The 23,353-nt window shown below is 57.1% G+C and overlaps 13 protein-coding genes and 1 non-coding gene across 14 annotated transcripts; 6 read left to right on the top strand and 8 right to left on the bottom strand.

Moving 5' to 3' along the window:
- Positions 1–594: 594 nt before the first annotated feature.
- On the top strand, positions 595–2,376 carry SODALDRAFT_323517 (dihydroxyacetone kinase; the record flags this gene model as incomplete). The annotated part of the gene is made up of 1 exon (XM_028609808.1): positions 595–2,376. One exon carries the CDS (start codon positions 595–597, stop codon positions 2,374–2,376), a length of 1,782 nt encoding a protein of 593 aa, XP_028466848.1.
- A 587-nt stretch (positions 2,377–2,963) lies between these two features.
- Positions 2,964–3,737, top strand: SODALDRAFT_276274 (Triosephosphate isomerase; the record flags this gene model as incomplete). The annotated part of the gene is made up of 1 exon (XM_028608012.1): positions 2,964–3,737. One exon carries the CDS (start codon positions 2,964–2,966, stop codon positions 3,735–3,737), a length of 774 nt encoding a protein of 257 aa, XP_028466849.1.
- A 321-nt stretch (positions 3,738–4,058) lies between these two features.
- Positions 4,059–5,357, bottom strand: SODALDRAFT_339536 (glycoside hydrolase family 17 protein; the record flags this gene model as incomplete). The annotated part of the gene is made up of 1 exon (XM_028612866.1): positions 4,059–5,357. The coding sequence occupies one exon, from the start codon at positions 5,355–5,357 to the stop codon at positions 4,059–4,061; it is 1,299 nt and encodes a 432-aa protein (XP_028466850.1).
- A 511-nt stretch (positions 5,358–5,868) lies between these two features.
- Positions 5,869–8,249, top strand: SODALDRAFT_310283 (hypothetical protein; the record flags this gene model as incomplete). Its single annotated transcript, XM_028609133.1, has 2 exons — positions 5,869–7,980; positions 8,080–8,249. The coding sequence occupies exons 1-2, from the start codon at positions 6,327–6,329 to the stop codon at positions 8,247–8,249; spliced, it is 1,824 nt and encodes a 607-aa protein (XP_028466851.1). The 5' UTR covers positions 5,869–6,326.
- Positions 8,250–8,464: 215 nt separating this feature from the next.
- On the bottom strand, positions 8,465–9,551 carry SODALDRAFT_378167 (hypothetical protein; the record flags this gene model as incomplete). Its single annotated transcript, XM_028614955.1, has 5 exons — positions 9,317–9,551; positions 8,962–9,196; positions 8,776–8,851; positions 8,573–8,630; positions 8,465–8,522 (listed from the first exon to the last, which is right to left on the bottom strand). Exons 1-5 carry the CDS (start codon positions 9,451–9,453, stop codon positions 8,465–8,467), a joined length of 564 nt encoding a protein of 187 aa, XP_028466852.1. The 5' UTR covers positions 9,454–9,551.
- Positions 9,552–10,109: 558 nt separating this feature from the next.
- Positions 10,110–11,027, bottom strand: SODALDRAFT_332482 (hypothetical protein). Its single transcript, XM_028611723.1, has one exon. The coding sequence runs from the start codon at positions 10,705–10,707 to the stop codon at positions 10,495–10,497; it is 213 nt and encodes a 70-aa protein (XP_028466853.1). The 5' UTR covers positions 10,708–11,027; the 3' UTR covers positions 10,110–10,494.
- SODALDRAFT_378169 (high-affinity glucose transporter) lies at positions 11,011–13,414 on the top strand. The gene is made up of 4 exons (XM_028614956.1): positions 11,011–11,239; positions 11,323–12,164; positions 12,287–12,726; positions 12,794–13,414. The coding sequence occupies exons 1-4, from the start codon at positions 11,215–11,217 to the stop codon at positions 13,020–13,022; spliced, it is 1,536 nt and encodes a 511-aa protein (XP_028466854.1). The 5' UTR covers positions 11,011–11,214; the 3' UTR covers positions 13,023–13,414.
- On the bottom strand, positions 12,915–13,503 carry SODALDRAFT_151241 (hypothetical protein). Its single transcript, XM_028606862.1, has one exon. The coding sequence runs from the start codon at positions 13,408–13,410 to the stop codon at positions 13,099–13,101; it is 312 nt and encodes a 103-aa protein (XP_028466855.1). The 5' UTR covers positions 13,411–13,503; the 3' UTR covers positions 12,915–13,098.
- On the bottom strand, positions 13,504–15,005 carry SODALDRAFT_151240 (hypothetical protein). The gene is made up of 2 exons (XM_028606861.1): positions 14,328–15,005; positions 13,504–14,236 (listed from the first exon to the last, which is right to left on the bottom strand). The coding sequence occupies exons 1-2, from the start codon at positions 14,835–14,837 to the stop codon at positions 13,598–13,600; spliced, it is 1,149 nt and encodes a 382-aa protein (XP_028466856.1). The 5' UTR covers positions 14,838–15,005; the 3' UTR covers positions 13,504–13,597.
- Positions 15,006–16,636: 1,631 nt separating this feature from the next.
- SODALDRAFT_t112 lies at positions 16,637–16,722 on the bottom strand. The gene has a single exon. It is a non-coding gene; the product is annotated as a tRNA-His (tRNA).
- Positions 16,723–17,381: 659 nt separating this feature from the next.
- SODALDRAFT_350302 (hypothetical protein) lies at positions 17,382–18,160 on the top strand. The gene is made up of 2 exons (XM_028613472.1): positions 17,382–17,633; positions 17,701–18,160. The coding sequence occupies exons 1-2, from the start codon at positions 17,529–17,531 to the stop codon at positions 17,908–17,910; spliced, it is 315 nt and encodes a 104-aa protein (XP_028466857.1). The 5' UTR covers positions 17,382–17,528; the 3' UTR covers positions 17,911–18,160.
- Positions 18,144–19,408, bottom strand: SODALDRAFT_310291 (ThiJ/PfpI family protein). The gene is made up of 2 exons (XM_028609134.1): positions 18,952–19,408; positions 18,144–18,887 (listed from the first exon to the last, which is right to left on the bottom strand). Exons 1-2 carry the CDS (start codon positions 19,036–19,038, stop codon positions 18,261–18,263), a joined length of 714 nt encoding a protein of 237 aa, XP_028466858.1. The 5' UTR covers positions 19,039–19,408; the 3' UTR covers positions 18,144–18,260.
- Positions 19,409–19,537: 129 nt separating this feature from the next.
- On the top strand, positions 19,538–21,499 carry SODALDRAFT_151302 (DUF1546-domain-containing protein). Its single transcript, XM_028606863.1, has 2 exons — positions 19,538–19,564; positions 19,776–21,499. Exon 2 carries the CDS (start codon positions 19,859–19,861, stop codon positions 21,350–21,352), a length of 1,494 nt encoding a protein of 497 aa, XP_028466859.1. The 5' UTR covers positions 19,538–19,564; positions 19,776–19,858; the 3' UTR covers positions 21,353–21,499.
- Positions 21,500–21,601: 102 nt separating this feature from the next.
- Positions 21,602–22,811, bottom strand: SODALDRAFT_151328 (succinate dehydrogenase cytochrome b560 subunit). The gene is made up of 4 exons (XM_028606864.1): positions 22,772–22,811; positions 22,605–22,692; positions 22,450–22,531; positions 21,602–22,296 (listed from the first exon to the last, which is right to left on the bottom strand). Exons 2-4 carry the CDS (start codon positions 22,642–22,644, stop codon positions 21,852–21,854), a joined length of 567 nt encoding a protein of 188 aa, XP_028466860.1. The 5' UTR covers positions 22,645–22,692; positions 22,772–22,811; the 3' UTR covers positions 21,602–21,851.
- Positions 22,812–23,353: the final 542 nt, after the last annotated feature.

The following is a 23,353-nucleotide window of genomic DNA, read 5'->3' on the forward strand; positions in this document are numbered from 1 at the left end:
CGGGGACGGATCGGGCTTGGGAGCGGTATGCCCATCGGAGGAAACGCCGGGGGAGTGGAGAGCGGGGGGCGAAGCCTTTCAGACACTCCTTGTGACACGCAAAGCCAGTAACGGAGTACGACGTATGCACATTCGGACCGCCCGCCGATGTCTCAACTGAGGACGATCCATTGAGAATGGGCGAGACCCCTTCGTTTACTGTCTGCCACCCTCGGCCTCGGCCTCGTCTCCCACTCCTCCCTCTCCCCACGTAATACCCCAGCTCTTCTGCAGATCGGCTGAGGCTCCGAGAAATCACCCCTCCCCTTTCTTTCGTTCTCTCCCTCTTTCTCACTCTGTCTCCTCATCTTCAATTCTCAATCTTCCAATATTCTCCCTTCTCTGATCTATGCCCTTCCATCCCAACGCTCATTTGTCGATTGCTTGACGCCGAGTTCACTTGGCAGCCAGGAATACATCTCCCAATACTCACCAAAACCCAGCTGTACCAATTGATCAAATAGTAGACGACATTGGGACGAACGAAAGCGAATGATCGAATAAGGACCAGGAAGCAAGAAAAGAAGAAGCAAAAGAGAAGTGAAGAGAGAAGATATGTCCAAACGTCACCTCTTCGACTCGCCGGATGGGCTGGTCAACAAGTGCCTCCGGGGCCTTGTCTCTTACAACCCGTCGCTCGCGCTCGACGAAAGCAACCGCGTGGTGTACGACACTCGGTTCGACCGGTCCAAAGTGAGCATCATCAGCGGCGGCGGTTCGGGCCATGAGCCGGCCTGGGCGGGCTATGTCGGTACGAACCTCTTATCGGCCTCGGTGGCCGGCGACATCTTCGCCAGCCCTAGCACGCGCCAGATCATGACAGCCATTGAGCACGTGCCCTCCGACAAGGGCACGATCCTCGTCATCACCAACTACACCGGCGACTGCCTCCACTTCGGTCTCGCCAACGAGAAGGCCCGCGCGCAGGGCCACGACTGCCGCATGATCATGTGTGGCGACGACGTCTCGGTCGGCCGCAAGGGCGACCGCGTGGGCCGTCGCGGCCTGGCCGGCCAGATCGGCGTGCTCAAGGTCATGGGCGGCGCCGCGGGCGAGGGCGGTTCGGTCGACGAGGTGTACGACCTCGGCGTCTCGTTCGCCGACCAGATCGTCTCCATCGCCGCCACCCTCGACCACTGTCACGTTCCCGGACGGTCAGAGCACGCAGCACTGGCACCCGACGAGGTGGAAATCGGCACCGGCCCGCACAACGAGCCGGGCTATATCAAACTCTCGCCGCAGCCGTCCCCGGAGGGCATGGTCAAGGAGGTCCTACGGTACTGCCTCGACCCCAACGACCCAGAGCGCAGCTACGTCCGTTTCGCGCCTGGCGACGAGACCTTCCTGCTGGTCAGCAACTTCGGCGGCATGTCGCACCTCGAGATGGGCGCCCTCGTCGACGAGCTGCTGGCCCAGCTGGCCGCGGACTGGGACCTCCGCCCCTCGCGCGTGTACGCCGGTTTTCTCGAGACGTCTCTCAACGCCCCGGCCTTTTCCGTCTCGGTAGTTAACGTGACGGCGGCGGCGCGCGGGTGCGCCTACTCGGTCGACGACATGAAGCGGTTCGCCGACGCCCGCACCGATACCTACTGGGAGTCCATGGCCGGTGCACAGTCGGCGCGGCGACCACGGGACGAGCAGTTCGTGACGAAGAAGGAGGAGGAGACCAAGGCACCAACGCCGGAAGACCGAGACGTCAAGGTCGACGCTCAGAAGCTGGACAAGATGCTGCGGACGGCATGCGAGGCGGTGGTGGCGGCCGAACCGGACCTGACGCGGTGGGACACGGTGATGGGCGACGGCGACTGCGGCGAGACGGTCAAGACGGTGGGCCTGTCGCTCCTCGGGGCGTTGGACCAAGGGGTGGCGTCGGCGGGCTCGGTGGACGCCGTGCTGGCGGCGCTGGAAGACATTGTCGAGTCGCGCATCGGCGGCACGCTGGGCGGCGTGCTGGGCATCTTCTTCGTGTCTCTCCGGCTCGCCATCCAGGAGAACGCGGGACTGGCGCGGACGGAAGGGCAGGAGGCGCTCTGGGCCAAGGCGCTGGCGTCGGCGCTGGCGAACCTGAGGCGGTACACGCCCGCGGCGGTGGGCGACCGGACTATCATGGACGCGCTGATCCCGTTCGCCGAGGGCATGGCCAGGGGAGGGTTCGAGACGGGCGTGCAGGCGGTGGCAAAGGGGGCCGATACTACCAGGGGTATGAAGCCCAAGCTGGGACGGGCGACGTATGTGGGCGGGGACCTGGCGGAGAAGGATGTGCCCCCTGACCCGGGCGCATGGGCTGCGCGAGTTGCGCTGGAGGGGTTGAAGACGGGAATGTCTTCATCGTCGTGAGAATGATATGAATAGCAAGTACTTCGTGATTCAACGTGACTTTTAGTCTTTAGTCTCCTCCTTTATAAGGCACATGTTTCTCTTCTCGCCCGCCTGTCTGGTGTTAGTGTGGTTTGTAGGTGTAACGCCTGTGTTGTTCACTCTATATGCCCTGGGTACTATGTTGACTACCTTACCTTGGAACACCTGCAAAAAAGGCACTCAGGCTACGCCCAACTCACCTAATCACCTTAATTGGACATCCGAGGGGGGCACAAGCGTGGCCAAGTTGGTTCAATGAGAAGGTCCCAGTTGACTCGCCGGTCGTCCCGCATGGAGATCGGCGTTTTCACCGATGGAGGAATAAACCAATACTATTACTAAATTCCAAGGGCGGGGACACAGAGGTGAATGAAGTAATGATACAGAAGTATCTCAACGCGTCTCTTTGTATTTTCAGGTTCGGTTCCCAAGGCAACTTCTTCTCACATCGTCAACATCGGCATCGCCCTCATTTGCACAGCATATATATTTCTTCCCTCCGCCAACATAAAACAATAATATTCCCTGCCCATTCCCACTAGAAAAGAAGAGAAAGACGAAGAAAAATGACGTCAACCCAACCCCCCAGGAGAAGAATCCTCGGCTTCTCAACAAAAATGTACTTCTCCCACGCCCGCACGAAATCCTACCTCTCCTCCATCCTCCCCCACCTCACCGCGGAACAAAACGCCCAATCCGTCTCCTCCCTCGACCTCTTCATCATCCCCGACTTCCTCTCCCTCCCCTCCGCCGTCTCCCAAACCCGCGGCTCCCCACTGCTCGTCGGCGCCCAGGACTGCCACTGGGACGACACCGGCGCCTTCACCGGCGAAATATCCCCCGCCGTCCTAGCCGAAGTGGGCGTCCGCATCGTCGAACTGGGCCACGCGGAGAGGAGGCGGCTCTTCGGCGAGACGGACGAGTCTACTGCCCGCAAAGCCGCCGCCGCGGCACGGAACGGCCTGATCCCGCTGGTCTGCGTGGGGGAGGTTTCGCGCGGGTCGGTCGACGAAGCGGCCCGGGAGGTCGCGGGACAGGTGGAGGTTGTGATGCGGGCTGTGCCGCGGGACAAGGAGGTCGTGTTGGCGTACGAACCGGTTTGGGCTATTGGGGCTGCGGAACCTGCGGCGGCGGACCATGTTGTTGGTGTGGCGACGAGGTTGCGTGCTTTGAGCTGTGTTGCGGACCGGCGGGGGCCCGTGAGGATCGTGTATGGGGGGAGTGCTGGCCCTGGGACATTTGCCAAATTGAAGGATGGGCTGGATGGGTTGTTCCTGGGGCGGTTTGCGCATGATCCGGAGCAGTTCTGGAAGACGATTCAGGAGGTGGCTACGGCGTAGGGGAACTGTGAAAGAATATCAAGTAGGGGCTTACGATGATGCATGGTCACATTTTCTCACGACGGCGTAGCACAGGAGACGAGAATCAGTGTGATAAAAAGAAAAAGAAGAAAAAAACCCAAAGCCATATCCAAGAGATGACGCTTATTATAATAAAGACTGAACAACCAGATTCCCTTCCGTCTATCCCAAGTTTACCAAAGATGCCGAAAGTCAAGAATAAATTCTCTGTAGAAGGTCGAGAAGGACACAAAGCGGAATATATGTGACATATCGTGAGGCCCAGTGTGCCCCATGTGATTCCCACAAACGACACTCAGTTTAGAAGAGGGTGAAGACGCCGGCGAGGAGGGCCAGGCCGACGCAGGTGAGGGCAGAGAAGCCACGGCCAGAGATGGCGGCCGAGTCGTCGTTGTTCTCAGCGGCGTCACCGTCGTCACCGCCGACAACAGGCTCCCGATCCGGGCCGGAGTCGGAGTCAGAGTCAGAGTCAGAGTCCGAATCCGAGCCAGAACCAGAACCAGACCCAGAGCCGGCGCCGGAGCCGGAGCCGGAGCCGGAGCCCGCACCCGAGCCCGAACCCGAGCCAGGGGCGGAGGTCGGCTCATTGGGGCCGGCGCTACCCGTGCTTGATGGCAGGGACTCGCTGGGGACGCTGGTGGGCGTGTCAAAAGTGGTAGGGCAGGTCAAATTGAAGAGGGGCTGGGTGTTGAGGTCCTTGGTGATGGCGAACTTCATGGTGTTGTCCGGGTTGGAGTCGCGCAGGATGTACCAGAAGGTCGGGGTCTTGCCGAAGAGCTGGCGGCAGCCGACCTCGTCCCAGTAGTACTTGGCGTTCTCGACCGAGGCCTCGGCCTCGTCCCAGTCCGGACCCGAGGCGGGCCAGCCGGTCTCGGTGATCCAGACGGGCTTGTCGCCGACGACGGCGAGGGCGGTGGCGTACGAGCGGTCGAAGAGAACCGGGGCGTTGCCGATGGAGTTGCCCTTGCCGGACTCGTAGTAGGGGAACGAGTTGACGCCGACCCAGTCGACGGCGTCAAGGACGGGCTTGTTGGTGGTGTTGGGCCAGACGTCCCACGTGTCGACGTGGCCGACGGGGACGCCGGCGAGAGAGGTCTCGGCGAAGGCGTCGCGGAAGTCCTCGATGAAGCCCACGAGGGCCTGGGGGGAGTTGCCGAGGCCGGCTTCGTTCTCGATACCGGTGGCGGAGATGCGGTACAGGTCCTCGCTGCCGATGGAGATGCCGATGACAAGGTCGGTAAAGTCGGTGCCGAGGTTGTCGACGGCCTTCTTCAGCGCCGTGATCTCCTTGTCGATGTTGTCGGTGCCCGAGGCCCAGACGCCGAGGAGGACGTTGGTCTGGGTCTCCACGGCGGCCTCGAAGGCCTCGATGGGCTCGTCCTCCGAGTAGGCCTGGATATTGGTGTACAGACGGACGGCGCTGAAGGTGCCCGGGGCGCCCTCGAGGTTACGGGCGGTGTTGAACTCCTCCACGAAGTCCTTCTTGAATTTGGCCGAATGGTCGTCTTTGGTGGAGCCCGAGTTGAAGCCCAGGTAGTTTTGCTGAGCGGCCGCGCCGACAGCGGCGACGCTAGCCGTGAGGATAGCGGAAACACGCATTTTTACAGTGTTATATTTTTTTCTTCTCTTTTGCTTTCTTTCGCTTCGTTTGTCAATTGAGGATAGTACACTCGGGAGGTTGAGGTTGATGAACAATATATAGTTGGTGTTAAAGGTCGATGAACGAGAGTGGATGGGTTTCCGGAAGCTAAAGAGCGACAAAAAAGAAGGATCTGAAAAAAAGAGCGGAAACCCAAGAGATGGAAAAGAGAGAATAACGATAAAAACAAGTCGTTGTAGAATAGGAGAGGTGTGTTTGGAGGAAAGGAAGAAATTGAAGACAGTGAAGATAGGAGCCAAGGAAGAGATTAGGGGCGCAGAGCGGAACGCGTAGTCGTCACGTGCGATTAGTCATGGAGTTCTAGACCTCGCATTCAGGGGGCGAAACGGGAGGAACGACAGTGTCAAGTCACGTGTTTACGGTTCTTCCAACAGGCTTAAATCCCTGCAGGAGCCAGGGGTTGATACAATGTGGGCGGAGTAATATTATGGAGGATGAAACGAGCAACGACCACCTCGTATTGTCGGTCATACCTACTACGAAGTACGAATACTTCGACTCTCATCGGGTAATTATAACCCATAGGCCATACGTAGGTACGGAGTTGGTACTCCATCCATACAGTAGGAAAACAGTGTAATTAAGACGAAGATGAGTCAGCAGAAAGGTATGAGTCAACTTCCGTCTCAACAGGCAGCCGCAAGGGAAAAGACCAGGAAGTCTTCGGAAAAAAGGACGTGATGCCACCAGCCTCCGCACAGTCATCTACTATACGTACATTCTCGGAGCCTCCCAGTCTCCCAGTCTCCCAGTCTCCCAGCCCACCTGGAGGCTGGTCAATCTGTGGACTGGATCTCTTACCAACCCCCCGCACTGGCGCTGAACGCCGTGAGAACGGCGGACCGAGGTCATGGGCCTCTTGAGATCCCAGCATAACTCTGTACCTTGTTCCCAATACCATTACATCCATGGCTACAGATACCAAGTCTGTTCAGACCGGCGAGGCCGCCGCCGCTCAGGCCCAGTCTCAGTCTCAGTCTCAGTCCCGATCCCAAGCATCTGAGGACCTTGCCGCCCTTTCGCAGCATTGCCTTGACATGATGACCAATATCACCACCCTCCTCGACGAGCTGCAGTTGCTCAAGGCGGCACTGGACCAGCAACCCGCCATTGGCTCGAAAGCTCTCCCCTGGAACCAGGCCGTGCCTGGCCTCGGCGCCTTTGAGCGCCTCGTCCAGTCCGAGAAGCGCAACGTCGAGGGCATGCTCGGCATATGCGACTCCGCGCGGTCACTGCCCGACGACCCTCGTGATGCTGCTCACCCGGACGACCCGGATGTCGAGTTAGAAGCCGCTAACAAGATGCTACGCCACAAGCTTGACGCATGCAACTACAAGTTTCACCAGATTGTGTGGGATACCGCCAAGAAATGCCATCGCCTGGCCGGACTGCGACGTGAGATGCCCCGCTCGACTTCCAACCGCAAACGGGATACGGTTGTGGTGGATGTGGTCGGGAGTGGGGGTGGCGAATGGGTCAAGATCATCACTACCACGGAGCGGCGCCTCTTCTATGAGATGACCGACGCCGGCTGGGAGTGGGACGAGGTCGAGGTCGAGAACGACGGTGACGGTGACGGTGACGACCAAGCGAGCCCCCTTCCCCTCCCTGATGAAGGTGGCGAGAATGACATTGAGATACTTCGTATCACTCGTCAGCTCGTCACCGCTGCCTCCCTTGCCTACCACGAGTATCGTCATCCGACGGTGAGAGTCCTCCTTTCTCGCATCGCCCAAGGTCGGAATGCCCACGTGGACAGGCTGCTGAACCACGTTCGGACGCTTGGGGGGAGCAGTGTGCACCTTGTGGTCGAGACGACGAACTCTGACTCCCACGCTGGTGGTCTCCTGAACCGACCCGTGCCGCCTATTGACGAGGCCACCGCCAACCTCGCGCATCGGGAACCGTTCGGTGACTTCACCGGGACGCTCAACGTCGACTGCTCCGTCTTCATGGCCTTGGCCTCCGATTTCAGCCACATGGAGATCCATCCGGGGTCGCCCCTGCTGCGTAACCACCAGCACCGGATCGACGCGGAGGACGAGGTCTCCAATGGGCCCCGCCTGCTGACCACACTCTACCCAGCCATAACAGGGCGGGACCTCGTCTGCACGCAGGACGCGGCGGATACTTTTCTGAAGATTGTGTACGATATTGGCACCGACTCGGAGCAGGCACGCACTCGGGTTTTGTTCGGCAGCCCAGCTGATGATGACGATGACGATGACGATGACGCCGGGGCAGACAACGATGAGCGTAGGGACGCAGACCGACGCAGACGGCGCGACGAGCTCGCTGCTCTGTCCAAGTACCCCGTGCCCGAGGACCTTCGCCTCCCCATCCGGACGGTCGGGACGATCACCTGGCAGGAAGCCCAGCGGCTGGTTGGGAAGGGTGAGCTACCGGAAGTGGCACTTGCAGTCGGGCGTAAGGGCTCGGGACTTAACGCCATGAACGTGTCGTCTTTCTTGTACGGGTGGAAAAGCCGGCTCACGACCATCACGTCGAACTGGGAAGCGGCGAAACGGCTTCGGATGCTCATCGAAACGAGCGAGCCCCCGGGTCATGATGACAAGAAACCGGACCGGTCCGACGAGGCCGAGAGTGTCGGTGATTTTGGTTCGGGCTCGGGGGCGGGGGTGGTTGATAAGATTGGGGAAGAAGATCGGAGCCGGTTCGGGCCCGGTCCCCAAATCTGGCGGATCCCGTTCGCGAGGAAACTACTCGCCAGGCCGCGGGAGGCGGGGGCTGAGAGGGCGCCTATCAAAACCAGGAAGGAGAGGAAGGTAGAACAGGCGACGTCTCTTGAACGGTACACAAAGACGGAATGATAGGGGACACATTTCGAAGGGCGATTCCCAGCCCAAAAGACTCGAGATCATGATGCATAGCGAAGGAGTAGCAGTCAGCGGGTTTTTAGCGTTTTTCTATAAATGTAGCGTAACAAGAGTAGAATTAGATTCAAGTGTCTTTTTTTCCCTTTTCCTTCCATTTTCCCCCCTTCTTTTCGCGTCGCTTGTTTTCACTCGTCCACTCGGTTCTTGGGTTACGTCTTGTCTCGTTGTTCCGACGGTTCGACCGCCGATTGATACAGAGCCATTGACCTGTGTTTCATGTGGTGGTAGATGCACTGTAATCAATACTACAAACAGACGTCGACGGTGAGAGAGCCAGGGCCAGAAAACGGCATCTTTTGCGCGGCGGCAGGCTATCTGGCGTGTCCGTCCCGTTGGACATTACTACATTAGCTTCCTAGCCGGTACCAACTCTTCGAGAACCATTTTTGGAACAACCCAACACGATTATTATTATTATTAACACACGTCTTACGTGTGTGTGTGTCCCCTTCGGACTGACTATTCTTGGCGTTTCTCTTGGCGAGTTGGTCATCCTTGCGATGTGAACACGGCAGTTCCAAGCTCAAGGCAGATGACTAAAAAAGGGGGCGTGGCTGTGGAAAGACTGTTATTTCTCGGTCTTCGGTCAAGAAGTTCCGTCGCTTCTCACTTCCAGCATTGAACATTTATTTCAGCCCGTTTCAACCTGGCCAAGTCTTCGGGACACGGACACCCAGCCAACCAGTAGGCAGCAAGACAGAGCGAGAGGGGTGTAAGACAGCGGGTATTTCACAAGGAATTGTTCATTTGTTTTGCGTGTTGGACAGGTCGAGGAGGGGGGATATGTGAAGCCATGGATAATCTGCTGATTGTCCGCAGTTGGAGGCGAGTAGAGAGCTTTCAAAAAGTCGTAGTTGGCTGGTTGCGACTCTGCACTGACACTGGCTCAATCCACAGGTTTAATCCACAGGTTGGGAATTCCACGGCTGGTATCAGAGGAGGCTCGAATAGAGAAAAAGAGAAGAAGAGAGTTTCGCCATCTCAGTCATGTGTTTATGAACGCATCCATAGGTAGGTAGAGTTGCGTGCGTCCGTCGACATTCCGGCAGAGCCCATAGCAGAGCCCGCGGGGGAGACACGTCCGTTGCGACCCATCCTTAACCTCTCCCTCGGTTACGATGTCGCATGGCAGTGACATGTCATGGCATCCGCGTGAATCGCGCTGCAAGTAGATGGATATTGACCCGAGGGATGGGGAACAGAAAGGACGCCGAACGTGAACATAGTAGGTATCCGAGGATATGGATGATTGAGATGGTGGAGTAATGGAGATGGAGTACGAAGGTACCTACCTTACCTTAGGTAAGGTACCTAGTTCAAAGAGGAACTTGAGGTCGAGAAGCTGAGATGCATGGTGAGTAAAGTTCTGTAAACGTTTTAAGGGCAAAATGTATCGGTACTTTTGAGGCACTATTCCTGGATTTCGCCCAGATCTTTGCGATGGTACAAATCAGTCCACACAAGGGTCGAAGTGGTGTACTTTGACTTATTACCGAAACTGTTGCTTCCTCATTGTACCCGTAACTGACGCACCAAGACTGTACGAAGTAATTATACGAGGTACTCCTTCCGTACCTAAGGTATCTCTATGACGTCTTCGTACCACCATACTCAGCATTCCCCAGTAATTACACACACGACTACCGAAGGGAAGGAACGATGGAGTCACGGGGCCATTGTTCGTGAGTTAGTCATCCTGTTCATAGCCGCACGTGTCAGAGGGCTTGGAACGGTTTCTTAGCTTCCCATAGCTCCCCGCCCCCCCGTAGTTTCTTTCCACCTCCACGCCTTCAACCGTCCTCATCGAATCTTCGAACGGCCCGTACAAATGACGTTACTTATCCGGCAGACTACCTAAGCTAAGGACCAACAGAAACGCCCCAAAAGCCGCCCCCTGTCGTTCTCCCCATCGTGCCCCGATGCAAACGACCGAGCGGGCTTGACTCTCATTGGAGCGCATCGAGGAACATTACCCTGCCCGTCTCCGCGTTGCCCCGTGGACCGCTTCTGGAGATTCTCCGGGTCTCATTGCCGAACACAAAGCTTGGTTGGTTGCAATCGGCTGTTCTTGCGTTGCCTCCCCAAAGCCACCAAAGCGGGAGCGGCGCCCAGAGGACGAAAGCCACCGAGAAAGCTCCCCCGCCAGCAAAAAGCGAGAAAAGCCACCCAATCGGCAGATTTAATTCTCCCGTCTCTTCTCCACTGCCGACCACCGACCTCGGACGTTGACTGGCGCGATTGGGGAAGAAGAAACAAAGGCACCACCAGCCCAGACAGACCGCAGATAGGTAACACCACAGTGACCGCAAGAGACTCGAGGTAGGAGACCACAAGAGACCAGCACCCAAGAAAAGAGGGGGGACCCCGGACTGGGGAATGGGGTAGGTAACATGGGAGAGAGAACGGAGTAGCAACCCTACACTTAGAACGAAAAAGAGTGGGGTGGGCGCATCAGCTACGGATCTGACCTCTCTCGACCTGTCTTGACCTCTCTTGACCTCTCTCCATCAACTATCCCCTGGTCAAGCCCCCGGGTATGTCCAAGGGTGTGGGGAAGAACACGAAGGGCCGGTGAAGCGAGTGAAGCAAGCGAGCGAAGCTCTATTGGCCTTTTGTGACGATATATAACAAGCTGTCCTCCCTCTTTTTCCTTTCGGGATCTCCCAGCTTCGTGGGTTCCCAGCTGTCTCGGGTGTTTTTTTTTTTTTTTTTGTGAGCCTCCTCCAGTCTTGGCTTGACAGTGTGTGGCTTCGCCCATTTGGACCCTCCGTTGGTCTAATCCCAACATTGGTTGGATTTGAAGGTCGAGAAAAAGAGCTTCCTTCGTCGGTCTCTCGACCTCCCCCGTCTTTACGTACAAGATCCTGTCTTAGCTACGGTTTCTCCCAAGTCGCCCATCATGTATCGCATCTATAACATTTACGGTAAGTCCTCTCAGCGAATTGATAAACAGGCACACGAAGCGGGGAAAATCGACCGTGTGGCTGACTTTCCCCGTCCTGCTTAGTGCTCGCCGGCTTCGGCACCATCGGCGGCATGCTCTTCGGTTTCGACATCAGCTCCATGAGCGCCTGGATTGGCGCCAGGCAGTACACCGACTACTTCAACGACCCGGACAGCACCCTCCAGGGCGGTATCACCGCCTCCATGTCGGGCGGTTCGCTTATTGGCGCCCTGGCCGCCGGTTTCATCGCCGACCCTCTGGGCCGTCGCGGCGCCCTCCAAGTAGCCTCCGTCATCTGGATCATCGGCGCCATCCTGCAGTGTTCGTCGCAGAACGTGGCCCACCTCATCGTCGGCCGTGTCGTCTCTGGTTTGTCCATCGGTATCACCTCCTCGCAGTGCTGCGTCTACCTGGCCGAGCTCGCGCCGTCCAAGATCCGCGGCCGCATCGTCGGTATCCAGCAGTGGTCCATCGAATGGGGTATCCTCATCATGTACCTCATCTCCTACGGCTGCGTCATGACCGTTGACGGCCCGGCCGCCTGGCGCATCGCATGGGGTGTCCAGGCCATCCCCGGCGCCGTCCTGCTCGCCGCGCTCTTCTTCTTCCCCGAGTCCCCCCGTTGGCTCGCCGGCCGCGACCGCTGGGAGGAGACCCATGAGGTCCTGGCCAATCTCCACGGCGGCGGTGACCGCGACGACCCCATCGTCCTGGCCGAGCTCGAGGAGGTCAAGGAGGCCGCCCGCATTGCCATGGAGGCCAAAGACGTCAGCTTCTTCGGTCTGTTCGGCCCCAGGATCTGGAAGCGCACGCTTGCTGGTACTTCCGTTCAGATCTGGCAGCAGCTGCTTGGCGGTAACGTCATGCTTTACTACCTCGTCTACATTTTCAACATGGCTGGTTTGGTATGCATCATTTTCTAGTTTTTCTAGTTTTTTTCCTTCTTTTCTTTTCCTTTCTTTTTCTTCTTCTTTTTTTTTTTTTTTTTTTTGGGGGGTGTACGACATAACTAACACGTTCTTTTCAGACCGGAAACGTCGCCCTCACCTCCTCCATCATCCAATACGTGCTCTTCCTCGTCACCACTGCCTTCATCCTCCCCATCGTCGACCGCGTCGGCCGCCGGCCTCTCCTCCTGGGCGGTGCCATCTTCGCTTCCATCGTCCACTTCGCCACCGCCGGCGTCATGGCCACCTACGGCTACCCCGTCGACTCCATCGACGGCAACGCAAACCTCAGGTGGGCCGTCGAGGGCGACCCGGCTCGCGCCATCATTGCGCTGTCCTACATCTTCGTCGCCATGTACGGTCTCACCTGGGCCCCCATCGGCTGGATCTACTGCTCCGAGGTCTTCCCGCTGCGTTACCGCGCCAAGGGCGTCGGTCTCTCGGCCGCGTGCAACTGGGCGATCAACCTGGCTCTAGCCTTCTTCGTGCCTCCGGCTTTTACGAACATTCAGTGGCGGACGTGAGTGGCCTCTTTACCCCCAACAGTTATATATGTCTAGGAAGACTAACATTGCCGTCAAAAACAGATACATCATCTTTGGCGTCTTCTGTTTCGCCATGACCTTCCATGTCTTCTTCCTGTACCCCGAGACTTCCGGCAAGTCGCTTGAGGAGATCGACCTCCTCTTCGACCAGAACCTCTCCGCCTGGAGGACCGGGAGCAAGACTAGTCACCTGCACACTCGCGCCGCTGAGCTGGCTAATGAGAAGGGGGCAGGCGCCACCGCTACGGCGACTGAGGAAGAGAGGGCTTAATTAAATTTAAGCTCTCGTTTTTTTAACGTTGAAAAAAAAAATCAATGCAACCTATGGTGATAAGAGAATGGGGCGTCTATATATACCATTGATGAGGGGGGGGGGCAGGAGACGGATGAACAACGATGAGAGTTGGAGCGTGTTGTGTTTGATTGAGCGCAGCGGACATCGTAGTCAGGCGAGGGCAAGATACCAATATACCAAGCTTTTTTTCGTCATAATAACTATAAAGATTGAGGTAAAACAAAGAATAAGATCGTATATATATATATATATAGTAAGAGGGAGAATAGCGGTGATCAGAGAAGACAGCTGATTGCGTGCCATGACTCGAATCAAACAAGAAACGAACAACACCCGCTGCCGCGACATGGAACATGGAAGCCATCCAAGTTTCTCCATCGATACCTGATTAAGACAAAAGACAGAAGGCTGTGAAAGAACTTGATGAGAATCTTCCCATCCTGAAGAAATCGGCCTCAACTCTCCGTGATGATTCACGTTCCCCGAACACCCCGAATTCCCATTAACATCCCCCCCCCCCCCCCCCCTTCTTTTCGCGTCCGCCTCCCGCCTCACGCATACCTCGACTGGGAATACCCGGACACCGGCGTATTCTGCAGGCTATTCATGCCGGAACGCGCAGGGGACGCACCATCGAGCTCGGAATACATGTTGGGCGCCTCGTGGATCTGTGTTTTGCCTCCTCCGGTTCGCAACTGCTCCGCCGCCCAGGCCAACAATGCGTCCTTCTCGGCCGCGCTCATGGCCGTCACCGCGCTGTGCGCGAACCCAGAGTGCGCCGACGGGCTGCTGCCGGCTGCTGCTGCTGCTCCGTCGCCTCCTCCCTTGGGATTATTACCGGCGGCCAGCTCGGCCCTGTCGCTGTCGCCGCCTTGTGACGGGTAGACGTTGGCGCTGGCGCGTCTCCGGCGCCACCAGAGGAAGGCGAGGCCGGCTAGGAGGGCTACGACGCCGAGGGTTGCGCCGACGGCTATTCCGGCAGCGGCGCCTGCGGTGAGGCCTTCCGAAGAGGAGGAGGAAGGGGAGGACGAGGGGGTGGAGGAGGTGGAGGGTTCGTCGACTGGGGCGGTTGGGATTGGGGTGGTGGAGGCGCTGGTGGAGTCTGAGGTTGGTACAGCGTCCGATGATGTCGCTGCGCTTACATCGGTTGAGGAGCTTGGTGTTGGTGATGAGACTAGTGAGGAGGTTTCCTGGATGAAAAAGGGGTCAGTCTCATTCCAACACGTATCTACCATGGCAAAAAAAAAGGGACAAAAAAAAGGGGCAAAAAAGGCCACTTACCCCGGCATAGATGGTAGACCACGCGCCATCATTCACATCCCTCGCGCTCGAGAAGATCCAATGCTGGGCCGGATGCTCGGCGTCCGACGTCTCCCCCTCAATCCGATCATTCAAGAACAAGTTGGACCCCGGGTGCACGTCGAGCACGGTATCGGTCCCGTTGGCGAGGTTGGAGATCTTGTAGCCGCCGTCGCCCCAGTCCTCGATGTACCACTTGTGCGAGTCGTGGAGCGAGGCGCGCTGGAGGCAGGCCACGGTGCGGGAGGAGGCCACCTCGTCCGGGTCGTGGCAGGCGGCGAGGTGGTTCCCGACGCCGGAGCTGCTGAGGCGCATGATGTAGCGGCCCGGCTCGTCGTCGACGGGCTGCATCTGCCATCGCTGGTCGACGATGGGGAAGACGCGGAGGCCCCCGTTTGTGGTTTGCAGGGTGTGGGAGAGCCGGGTGCCGACTTCGTCTACCCGTTCTTCGGAGATGTGGTACCACACGTTTGGATCGAACTCGGCTGGCATGATGAATGTGCCGATGGTGAGTGCTGGGTGAGTGGGTGAAGTTTGGGTCGGGAGACCTAGGTAGCTGCTAGAACGGCAGCAGTGGGCGAAAGAAAGTAATTAATTGTTCTTTCCACGGCGAATGTCCGTCCCGTCGTAGACCTCTGCTCTTCCTCAGATGCTGATCTTCCTTGCACACCTCAGTTGGCCCCAGGTGGTAGTGATTAGAACGGATAGATAGATACCCGTCTGTCAAACCGCCGTCGTGGTCTCGTTGTCGTGATAGCCAACCAACCCCGTTCTCAAGTGTCGACGACTTTTTTGTCGAAAAAAAGAAGGAAAAGATCGGTGTCACAGCATGAATCTCAGAGGGGGGCAGGCAGTGAGTGCATTGCTCATCGGGCCCCAGCCAGGCCGATTTTGGCGGACGGGTTCCATCGCGGAAGAAACCGAAGTGGATATATGTAGCATCTCTGGGCGTGGCTCTGGCGGTGTTCCAGAGCGGCAGTGTCTCCTTAGTCGGCGATGGTCCCCCCGCGGCGACCCCCCTGTCCGAAGGATCCGCCATGCTGAAACCGAACAGGGGGACACCTGGTGCCGGTCAGTTCTCTGGTGGGTTTCGACGGTTGATTGGGTTCTCATTGGCTCACTTTACGGGCTTTGGTAGGTATCTGTGCCTACTGAAGTGGAAGGATGGTCGTGACACGCGAAGCTTGAGCACTCTCCTCCACTCGTCTGGTGGTCTGGTGGTCTGGTGGGATAACTGGTCCTTTGCTGGTCGATGAGCGACGCAAGAGACGCCAAATTCGACGCCAAGGTATCCTTCGAATTAATCATTAGCCCTCGCCCGTTTCACTCACGCATTCTGCGAATAAGAGCTTTCAGCCCTGGCGGCTATCAACCCCCCCCCCACCCCTTACATACTCCGCGGTCATTCGTTCCCCAATGCTTTGCAGCATGTTCCCGAATCCCGACAAGCTGACCATATCCGTTCCCTCGAATCGTTCCACGTCTTTGGTTAGCCAGTTGACTATCCCACATCCCACATCCCACATCTTACCATCCCAAGAATCATCCCATCAACAAGCATTTCCTGCATAATTTTCTGCTTCCTGCTGTCCACCCAACCCAGGCTTAAGACAGTCTTAGACACGAGTCTGAACTGGCCAATCCCGCACCGTCGCCGCGGCAGACGTGAAGCCTATGCGCAGGGTCAGGGGCACACTTGGAATTATGAGGTTGCATTTGCTGAACAAAGCGGCGCTTGGACCCAGATATTATCCGTATCCGCCCCTAGGACGTGGACCCGTCCGACGCTCCCGTCGCCTAGTGCTGACGCTCTTGAGCTGGGCATTAGGCATCAGATTAGCCTGGGGGAGAGGACGCCGTTTAGAATCGGGCTCCCCTTTCCCAATACCGTAATTGCTTCTGTAAGTGCACTTCTGTTGAATTGACGGGCGTGTGATCCGGCCGGAGCAGAGATTCAATGGATGTATGATTGTATTCGACACACAAAGGAAAGGAAAAACAGGAAGGTGTGGGTGTTCTAAATACATCTACCCCTTTTCACGCGAGGAATGTGGGGCTAGTAACAGCCAATAGAAACACATAAAACCATCTCACGTGTTTTCAGTGCGACAACAACTTCGTAGACCCTTGTCCTTAACCCCGGCAGCCGTAAGGCTGCCCCGACCGACTCTCCGGTCAAAACTCCCCGGACAGACGTCGGCGAAGGGAAGAACAAAAAAAAAAGAAGAAAACTAAAATTAACTAAAATAAAATTGAAAAAGAAAAAGAACAAACAACAGCAAAAAGAATGGTGCCCACATTCAGAATTGAACTGAAGTCTTGACGGATTTACAGTGTTCGACCACAACGTCATGTTCTACCACTAAACTATATGGGCCTCCTCGTTTCCGGTTGATGGTATAGCATTCGGAAGATGCTATCAAGGACTCCATTTCCGGTGGGACTTCTTTTTACGTCAGGGGGAACGAAAGTGAAGACGCGATAAAACACGCCGTCTCGTGTCTGCTCCATGGCTTCAGCATCTAGGTCTATGTGCACCGTACGACGTATAAGAGGCGCGATACGAGGGACGGGCGACCCTAAGTCACTACTCGATATCTTCAACCTCAAACTTTCATTGATTTGAACCGGGCTTGTGAAATAGCCCCGTCTTACCGCTGAGACTGTGGGCGTAGAAAGAGACGCGTTGAAAAAATGGCTGGTTTACCTTAAGGTATGCGAAGAGACTGCGTACAGGAAACCATCGAGTACGGTAGATGCATGAGAGCATCAATTGGAGCTGCGATAACGGTCCGTACAGGACCGCGGATATTCATGCCTTAGGTAAGGTACCTTACCTTGGACACATGTTATCGAAGAAGTGCACTGCTTCGTTACTGCTCTGTCTGTGCCTACGCAAAGTGACCATGACTACTGTGTACGACCCTACCCAGTATCGAGTACCGAGTACCGGTGCAGGTGTTGATGACGAGCTCGTTGACGTCACCCCCGCGAGTAAGGCACATTTGATTCTCTGCGTGTACCTCACCTTAGCAGTCTACAAGTAATTATGATATCTCTTTCCCACTCTTCACTTGATATCCCGCCCGGATCGCAAATCTCCCTCCAATCTCAAATCACAACCGGCTATCCAACGCCCAAATTCAGCAAACGCAAGGGATCCCGTACATTGAAACATTCATCATGGCTGATCAAATCAACGCCCACACCGACCAGCAGCAGCAGCAGCAGCAGCACGAACCAGGTCTGATGGCCGGACACGCCGAATACCTGAAGGGTGTGGCCGAGGTACGGCAATTGCCTACTTCCCATACGTGACGCCTACTCAACTGACCAACTGACCACCCCTCCACAGAGCGGCATCGGAACCATCACGGGCTCGCAGGCCTGGTCTTCTTCGGGCGAACAGGACAAAGTCCACGCCACTTCGAACTTGAGAGCCGCCGCCGAGGCACGCGACCCCGCCAAGCAGGGCTACGGCAAGGTTGAGGAGATTGCCGGCCGGGTTCTTGGATGCGAGGGGATGAAGAAGGAGGGCATTGCTAGTGCGCGGAAGGGGCAGTAAGGGTGGGCCATATTTAACATGTGCCCTGTGCCCTCTGCTGTCGTCGGTTGGCTTGTTGTCCGCCGGCCGGCGAATGCGTCTGTAGTACTTACCGTACGATGTTGGGCGAGAAAAATTACCGTGTACAACACCTGTGGGATTTGTCTTTATATCACGATACGAATGAACGGATGACGAGGGAGGCAAATTCAGACGATGGACAGCTGAATTATACGGACTAAAATCAATTTATTCCGGCACCTCTCTCTTTCTCCTTTTTTTCTTCCTTTTCTTTCGGCCCGTATTAAATTCCTGCACGGAAAATAAAATAATCAGCTGTATATACCACCAAGAAGAAGTGGAAAAAGAAATCAGGGGTAACTCATACCTAGCGCCTTCGCAATAGCCACACCCACTTCCTTGGAGGAAGCCGGGTTCTGACCCGTGATGACGTTCCCAGACACAACAACCTTCTCCCCCATGGGCCCCTCATCCGACTTGACAAAGTGCCCGCCGCTCACCTCAGCAAGCCGATCCTCGAGCGAAAAGTCCATCTCGCCGTCAAACTTGAACATCTTCTCAGCCTCGTCGGAGAACCCGGTGACCTCACGCCCCCGGAGCAGCGGCGTCTTCCCGTCGGCGCCGCGCGCGTTGAGAAGCGCCGCGGGGCCGTGGCACACCGCGCTGATGACCTTGCCCTGGGCGGCGAAGTCCTGGACCAGCCGGAGCGAGTCCTCGTCGCCGACCAGGTCGAACATGGGGCCGTGGCCGCCGGGGAAGAAGACGGCGTCGAACTCGGAGGCGCGGCCGGCCAGGCTCGAGAGCGGCACCGTCTGCTCCCAGTCCTGCTTGTGGTTTTCGAAGAAGGCCTTGCAGACTGGGTCGGAGGAGAACATCTCCACCGAGGACGGGTCGAGCGGGGCGACGCCGCCTTTGGGCGAGGCGAAGGTCAGGTCTGCTTTGCCGTGGAGGACTTCATGGGGATGGGCGAGCTCGGGCTGCGGGAGGTTTTGCGTGTTAGTAAAGGTTATAGTAGACAGATGTCCCGGGGAGCGTACATACCAGATACCAGCCGATCTTCTTGCCCGACTTGGGGACAGCGTCGACTGAGGTGAGGACGACGAGAATCTTGGGCTTTGAGGACGCCATGGTTTTTGAGGCGTTGTCGTGTGTTGTGGGTGCTCTTGTGAGTGGACAATGGGATGGAATGAAACTGGATTATATAAGATGAGACTGGCGTTTTTGACTACCCTGTACTCGGCATTTGCGACTCGATTCTCAAGCTTAAGCTGGGATCGATCCCAGACGGCTGGGTTGGTCATGATGCTATATACCAAGAAGTACCTGTTTGGCCCACCGCATCATTGCCCGCGGACGGGAGGGGCGACCGTGAGGGGTGAACGTCATCATTATTCAGCGCTCACCCCATCAACAGGTCCAGTTCTTTCCTCACTAGGGGGGTGCGCCTGCCTCTTGTGTTGCCGATGCTACTGCGTCTCCCCGGCAGCTCTACTACCTGAGGTACCTCTGTAAATAATGACGCGTAAATGCTCACACCTTATGTCAGGTCGTTGTACTGGATTTAGAAGTGAGACGCCAGATGGCGGGGTGGGAGGTCGAGGAGATACTTTTCCGAGGAAGGATTGCACAGTGATTGTCGTTGGCTGTGGCTAAGGTAGGTACCTAAGTTACTGCACAGCCCTGGGCCGTGGCTTGTGAAACCTTTATTAGCGACTCCGTACCTGCTTGGTACCTAGGTACATACACTACTGTACCTCGTACTTCAGCAACCATCTTCTGTAGCTTCAGGCTTCAGCCTCGCAATCCGTCTTCCACCTCCTTTATTCCACCTCAACATCTCTGTCAGAACACTCACCAAGCTCCAGCGCAATTGGCATCTAAATCCACCACCGGGTCTCAACCGGACTGCACCTAGCCACTGCCGACTACCGCCGTCAAACCGCCTACCATGGCAACGCAACCACCGCAAGCGCAGCAGCCTCAACAGGCACGACCCCAACAAGCCCAGAACCCGCCCGAGACGAAACTGCTCTGGAACCCCGACAACGTCAAGGACGTAGCCGAATCGGTCGGCATCTCCGTCCTGGGCGACGACGCCCTGCGCGTCCTGACCCAGGACGCCGAGTACCGCATCGGCCAAGTCGTCGTCGAGGCCCTCCGCTTCATGCGCGCCGCCCGCCGCACCACCCTCCTCATCGCCGACCTCTCCCAAGCCCTGCGCGTGCTCGACGTCGAACCCCTCTACGGCTACGACTCCACCCGGCCCCTGCGCTACGGCGAGGCCAGCCTGGGCCCCGGCCAGCCCCTCTTCTACATCGAGGACGAGGAGGTCGACTTTGAGAAGCTCATCAACGCGCCCCTGCCCCGCGTGCCCCGCGACATGAACTTCACCGCCCACTGGCTCGCCGTCGAGGGCGTCCAGCCCGCCATCCCCCAGAACCCGTCCACCTCCTCTTCCTCGGGCCCCGATGCCTCTGGCCGTTCTCACGACCATCTCCTGCCCAAAGGTCCCGGCGCCAACCCGGCCGCCGCCGCCCTGGCCGGTCTCGACAACGTCACCGTCCGCCCGGCCGTCAAGCACGTCGTCTCGAACGAGCTCGTCCTCTATTTCGACAAGGTCCAGGAGGCCCTGATGGAAGATAACCCGGACGAAGAAGTCGTCCGCCTCCGCCACGCCGCCCTCGACTCCGTCCGCGCCGACCCGGGCCTGCACCAGCTCGTCCCCTACTTCGTCAACCTCATCTGCAACAACGTCACCCACCGCCTCGACGACACCTTCGTCCTCCTCCGCTCCATGGAGCTCGCCGAAGCCCTCGTCCGCAACCCGCACCTCTTCCTCGACCCGTACGCCAACGCCCTCGCCGCCCCCGTCCTGACCTGCCTCCTCTCCCGCCGCGTGGGCTCCGACGACGACCCCGACGCCCCGCGCGACCAGTACCTCCTCCGCGAGTTCTCCGCCTCGCTCCTCGGCCTCATCGCCCGCCGCTACGCCGCCTCCAACCACCTGCTGCGCCCCAAGCTGGTGCGCACCTGCCTCAAGTACTTCATGGACCCGGACAAACCGCCCGCCAGCCACTTCGGCGCCATCACCGGCCTCGCTGCCGCCGGTGGTCCCGAGGCCGTCCGCATTCTCGTCGTCAAGTACCTGCGCCCTTATAGCGACGAGATCCTCCAGCGCGTGCGCGACAGGAACGAGGCCAATGGCTTGCATTTCGAGGCACTCACCGGTGCCATTGTCAAGGCCATCGCCGCTATCGCCGAGGAGGAAGGCTCGTCGTCTGAGAAGACCAAGAGCCCTGGCCCTGTCAATGGTGAAGGTATAACCGCCGCGGATCGTGCCCAGCTGGTCGAGTTTATCGGTCCCATTCTCGGCACTCGGATCGCCCAGCTCGGTAACAAGAGGTTGGTCGAACAAGTCCTCGATGTGCGGAACATCCAGTGAGACGGGGGTTTTTCCTTTATCTTTTTACGTCTGTTTCATCTCTGTTGCATCGTTGGTATGATTTTATTTCCTCCATCAGAGAGGTGTACCGGTAGCGTTCTTATGTAATACCCGGGCTGGGACATGGGAACAAAGCGGGCGTTGATGGCGTTTTGACGTAAAAGAGACAAATCACCAGAAACGAGCACTGGTGGTGTCCCTGGCTATGGTGGGCGATTGGTTATTTGAAACAGGAAAATCTTTGTCTTCCACATCCACAAAAAGTACACTTCTTTTTTTCCAGCCTCCTCCCACCTAATCCATATCATTCATACACACGGTCGACAAGTCATGACCGAGTCTGTCCACTCCTCCGTCCACCCTCCCTTCCCATGCCTCTAGGCAGATAGCCCTATTCCCATCCCGAATGCTGGCGTAAGGTCGAAGGAGGCACGAAAAAGTCCCATCTCTTCCCTTTCCCATTGTTCTTTTGTTGTTGGTTTTTTTGTTATTTTGATTTTTACAGAGCAAAGCCGGCATACAGCCCCAGAACCAAGCTGGTGCCCCAGACAGCCCACCCCCACTTGACGATCTGCTTCTTGGCGAAGCCGAAGGCGAGGTCGTACGAGAGGTGCCTGACGCCGTTGACGCAGTGGAAGGCGAACGGCCAGGCGACGAGGAACTTGATGCCGCCCTTGGCGACGGCAGGCAGGGCGGCGAAGGAGGCGGCGAGCGAGGCGCTCTCGACGTGCCACCCGAGCAGCGGCGAGACGAGGTAGACGGCGAAGTAGGCGTAGAAGGCGCCCGAGAGCGCGCCGCCCGTGAAGCGGTTCCAGATGGAGGCGCCGAACCAGGTCTGGTCGTAGCGGTAGGCCGTCAGGTGGGGGGCCACGGGGCGGTTGAGACGTTGCTGGGCGAGGAGGGAGTGGGCGTCTTCGGCGGTGATCTTGGAGGTTCCGACGGGGCTGTGATGGGAAAGATGGTGAGCGTTAGTTTTCGATTTTTTTTTTCTTTTCAATCAAAGCTGATTGACTTGTCTTTGTGTGCTCTCGGGACGATGTCATTGAGCCTCGTGTCGGGGGGGTAAAGGCAAGGGAAGAGAAAAAGGCTCGGCGTACCGGATCTGGGTGGTAGAGAGGCGCGAGGCCGCAAGCTTAGGGAGATGTTGGGTGAAGAAGCCCGACGGGTTCCCGGCGACGACTACATCGAGTAAACAGACAACACGTCAGTAGTCTAGGAGAGGAGAGGGCCATGTCGAGGAGGGAAAACGTACTTCGGCGCGCAGCCGATACTCCCACCCGTTGCGCAATCATGTTCGTCCTTTTCTTTTTTCTTTTTCCCCTGGTGTGTACAGGGAAGGAGTAAATAAAAAGAAAAGAAGAAGAAGAAAAGTTCAAACTCCTTCCAGTGGAACTCGATATGTGTTCCTAGCACCCGAATTCTTTTCGAGGTAATCGAGCTGGGTGACTGTTCGTTCGTTCGTTCGCTTGGCCTCGGTGAGGAAAGTTGCCGACGTCAAGCTTCATTCCATGCATCACCACCACACTTGGGGCCGCTCGGAACGGGGAATATTCGATATTCCCCTCGGTTCCTCGGTTTCCCTTGACCAATCACCAAGCAGCTGATCCTAATCGTCCATGACACGCACGAGGAAAACCACGTGATGTCTGTTGCATGGTGCACTGACCATCTGAGCCTTGTCAAAGTCTTCCTCCCGCTCAATTACCTAAGCAGGTACCACGCTGTTTTCCTCCATCTGCTTTTTTTCTGTTCCTCTCTTTTCTTCCTTTCTATTTCTTCTTCTCATCAATGGCCGCTCACCACAGCAAAGCTAAACGGGCCCTTTCTGGACCTAATGAAACGAAAAAGCTGTCGGTATGTCCTTGGACTGTGCAGTGGCCACAGAGAAAGATATGACCAATCGTCAAATTCGGATCCTTCGTTGATCTCGGCGTCCAGCTTTCTTCCTACTGGACTCCGTTTCTTTTCTGCGATCTACAACTCTTCATCTTCGACATGTCC

Source organism: Sodiomyces alkalinus, assembly GCF_003711515.1.
Source record: "Sodiomyces alkalinus F11 unplaced genomic scaffold SODALscaffold_4, whole genome shotgun sequence".
NCBI lineage: Eukaryota > Fungi > Ascomycota > Sordariomycetes > Glomerellales > Plectosphaerellaceae > Sodiomyces > Sodiomyces alkalinus.

What these genes read in the sequence shown, in the direction of transcription:
- SODALDRAFT_332482 (XM_028611723.1), bottom strand. Translation starts at nt 10,707, where the DNA reads ATGTTACCTACCCCATTCCCCAGTCCGGGGTCCCCCCTCTTTTCTTGG.
- SODALDRAFT_378169 (XM_028614956.1), top strand. Translation starts at nt 11,215, where the DNA reads ATGTATCGCATCTATAACATTTACG. An exon ending in TCGCATCTATAACATTTACG is followed by an intron (nt 11,240 to 11,322) that starts GTAAGTCCTCTC and finishes CGTCCTGCTTAG; the next exon opens with TGCTCGCCGGCTTCGGCACC. An exon ending in TTTTCAACATGGCTGGTTTG is followed by an intron (nt 12,165 to 12,286) that starts GTATGCATCATT and finishes CGTTCTTTTCAG; the next exon opens with ACCGGAAACGTCGCCCTCAC.
- SODALDRAFT_151241 (XM_028606862.1), bottom strand. Translation starts at nt 13,410, where the DNA reads ATGGCTTCCATGTTCCATGTCGCGGCAGCGGGTGTTGTTCGTTTCTTG.
- SODALDRAFT_151240 (XM_028606861.1), bottom strand. Translation starts at nt 14,837, where the DNA reads ATGCCAGCCGAGTTCGATCCAAACGTGTGGTACCACATCTCCGAAGAA. An exon ending in GGTCTACCATCTATGCCGGG is followed by an intron (nt 14,237 to 14,327) that starts GTAAGTGGCCTT and finishes TTTTTCATCCAG; the next exon opens with GAAACCTCCTCACTAGTCTC.
- SODALDRAFT_350302 (XM_028613472.1), top strand. Translation starts at nt 17,529, where the DNA reads ATGGCTGATCAAATCAACGCCCACACCGACCAGCAGCAGCAGCAGCAG. An exon ending in ACCTGAAGGGTGTGGCCGAG is followed by an intron (nt 17,634 to 17,700) that starts GTACGGCAATTG and finishes ACCCCTCCACAG; the next exon opens with AGCGGCATCGGAACCATCAC.
- SODALDRAFT_310291 (XM_028609134.1), bottom strand. Translation starts at nt 19,038, where the DNA reads ATGGCGTCCTCAAAGCCCAAGATTCTCGTCGTCCTCACCTCAGTCGAC. An exon ending in AGAAGATCGGCTGGTATCTG is followed by an intron (nt 18,888 to 18,951) that starts GTATGTACGCTC and finishes AACCTCCCGCAG; the next exon opens with CCCGAGCTCGCCCATCCCCA.
- SODALDRAFT_151302 (XM_028606863.1), top strand. Translation starts at nt 19,859, where the DNA reads ATGGCAACGCAACCACCGCAAGCGCAGCAGCCTCAACAGGCACGACCC.
- SODALDRAFT_151328 (XM_028606864.1), bottom strand. Translation starts at nt 22,644, where the DNA reads ATGATTGCGCAACGGGTGGGAGTATCGGCTGCGCGCCGAA. An exon ending in AGTATCGGCTGCGCGCCGAA is followed by an intron (nt 22,532 to 22,604) that starts GTACGTTTTCCC and finishes TACTCGATGTAG; the next exon opens with TCGTCGCCGGGAACCCGTCG. An exon ending in CTCTCTACCACCCAGATCCG is followed by an intron (nt 22,297 to 22,449) that starts GTACGCCGAGCC and finishes TTCCCATCACAG; the next exon opens with CCCCGTCGGAACCTCCAAGA.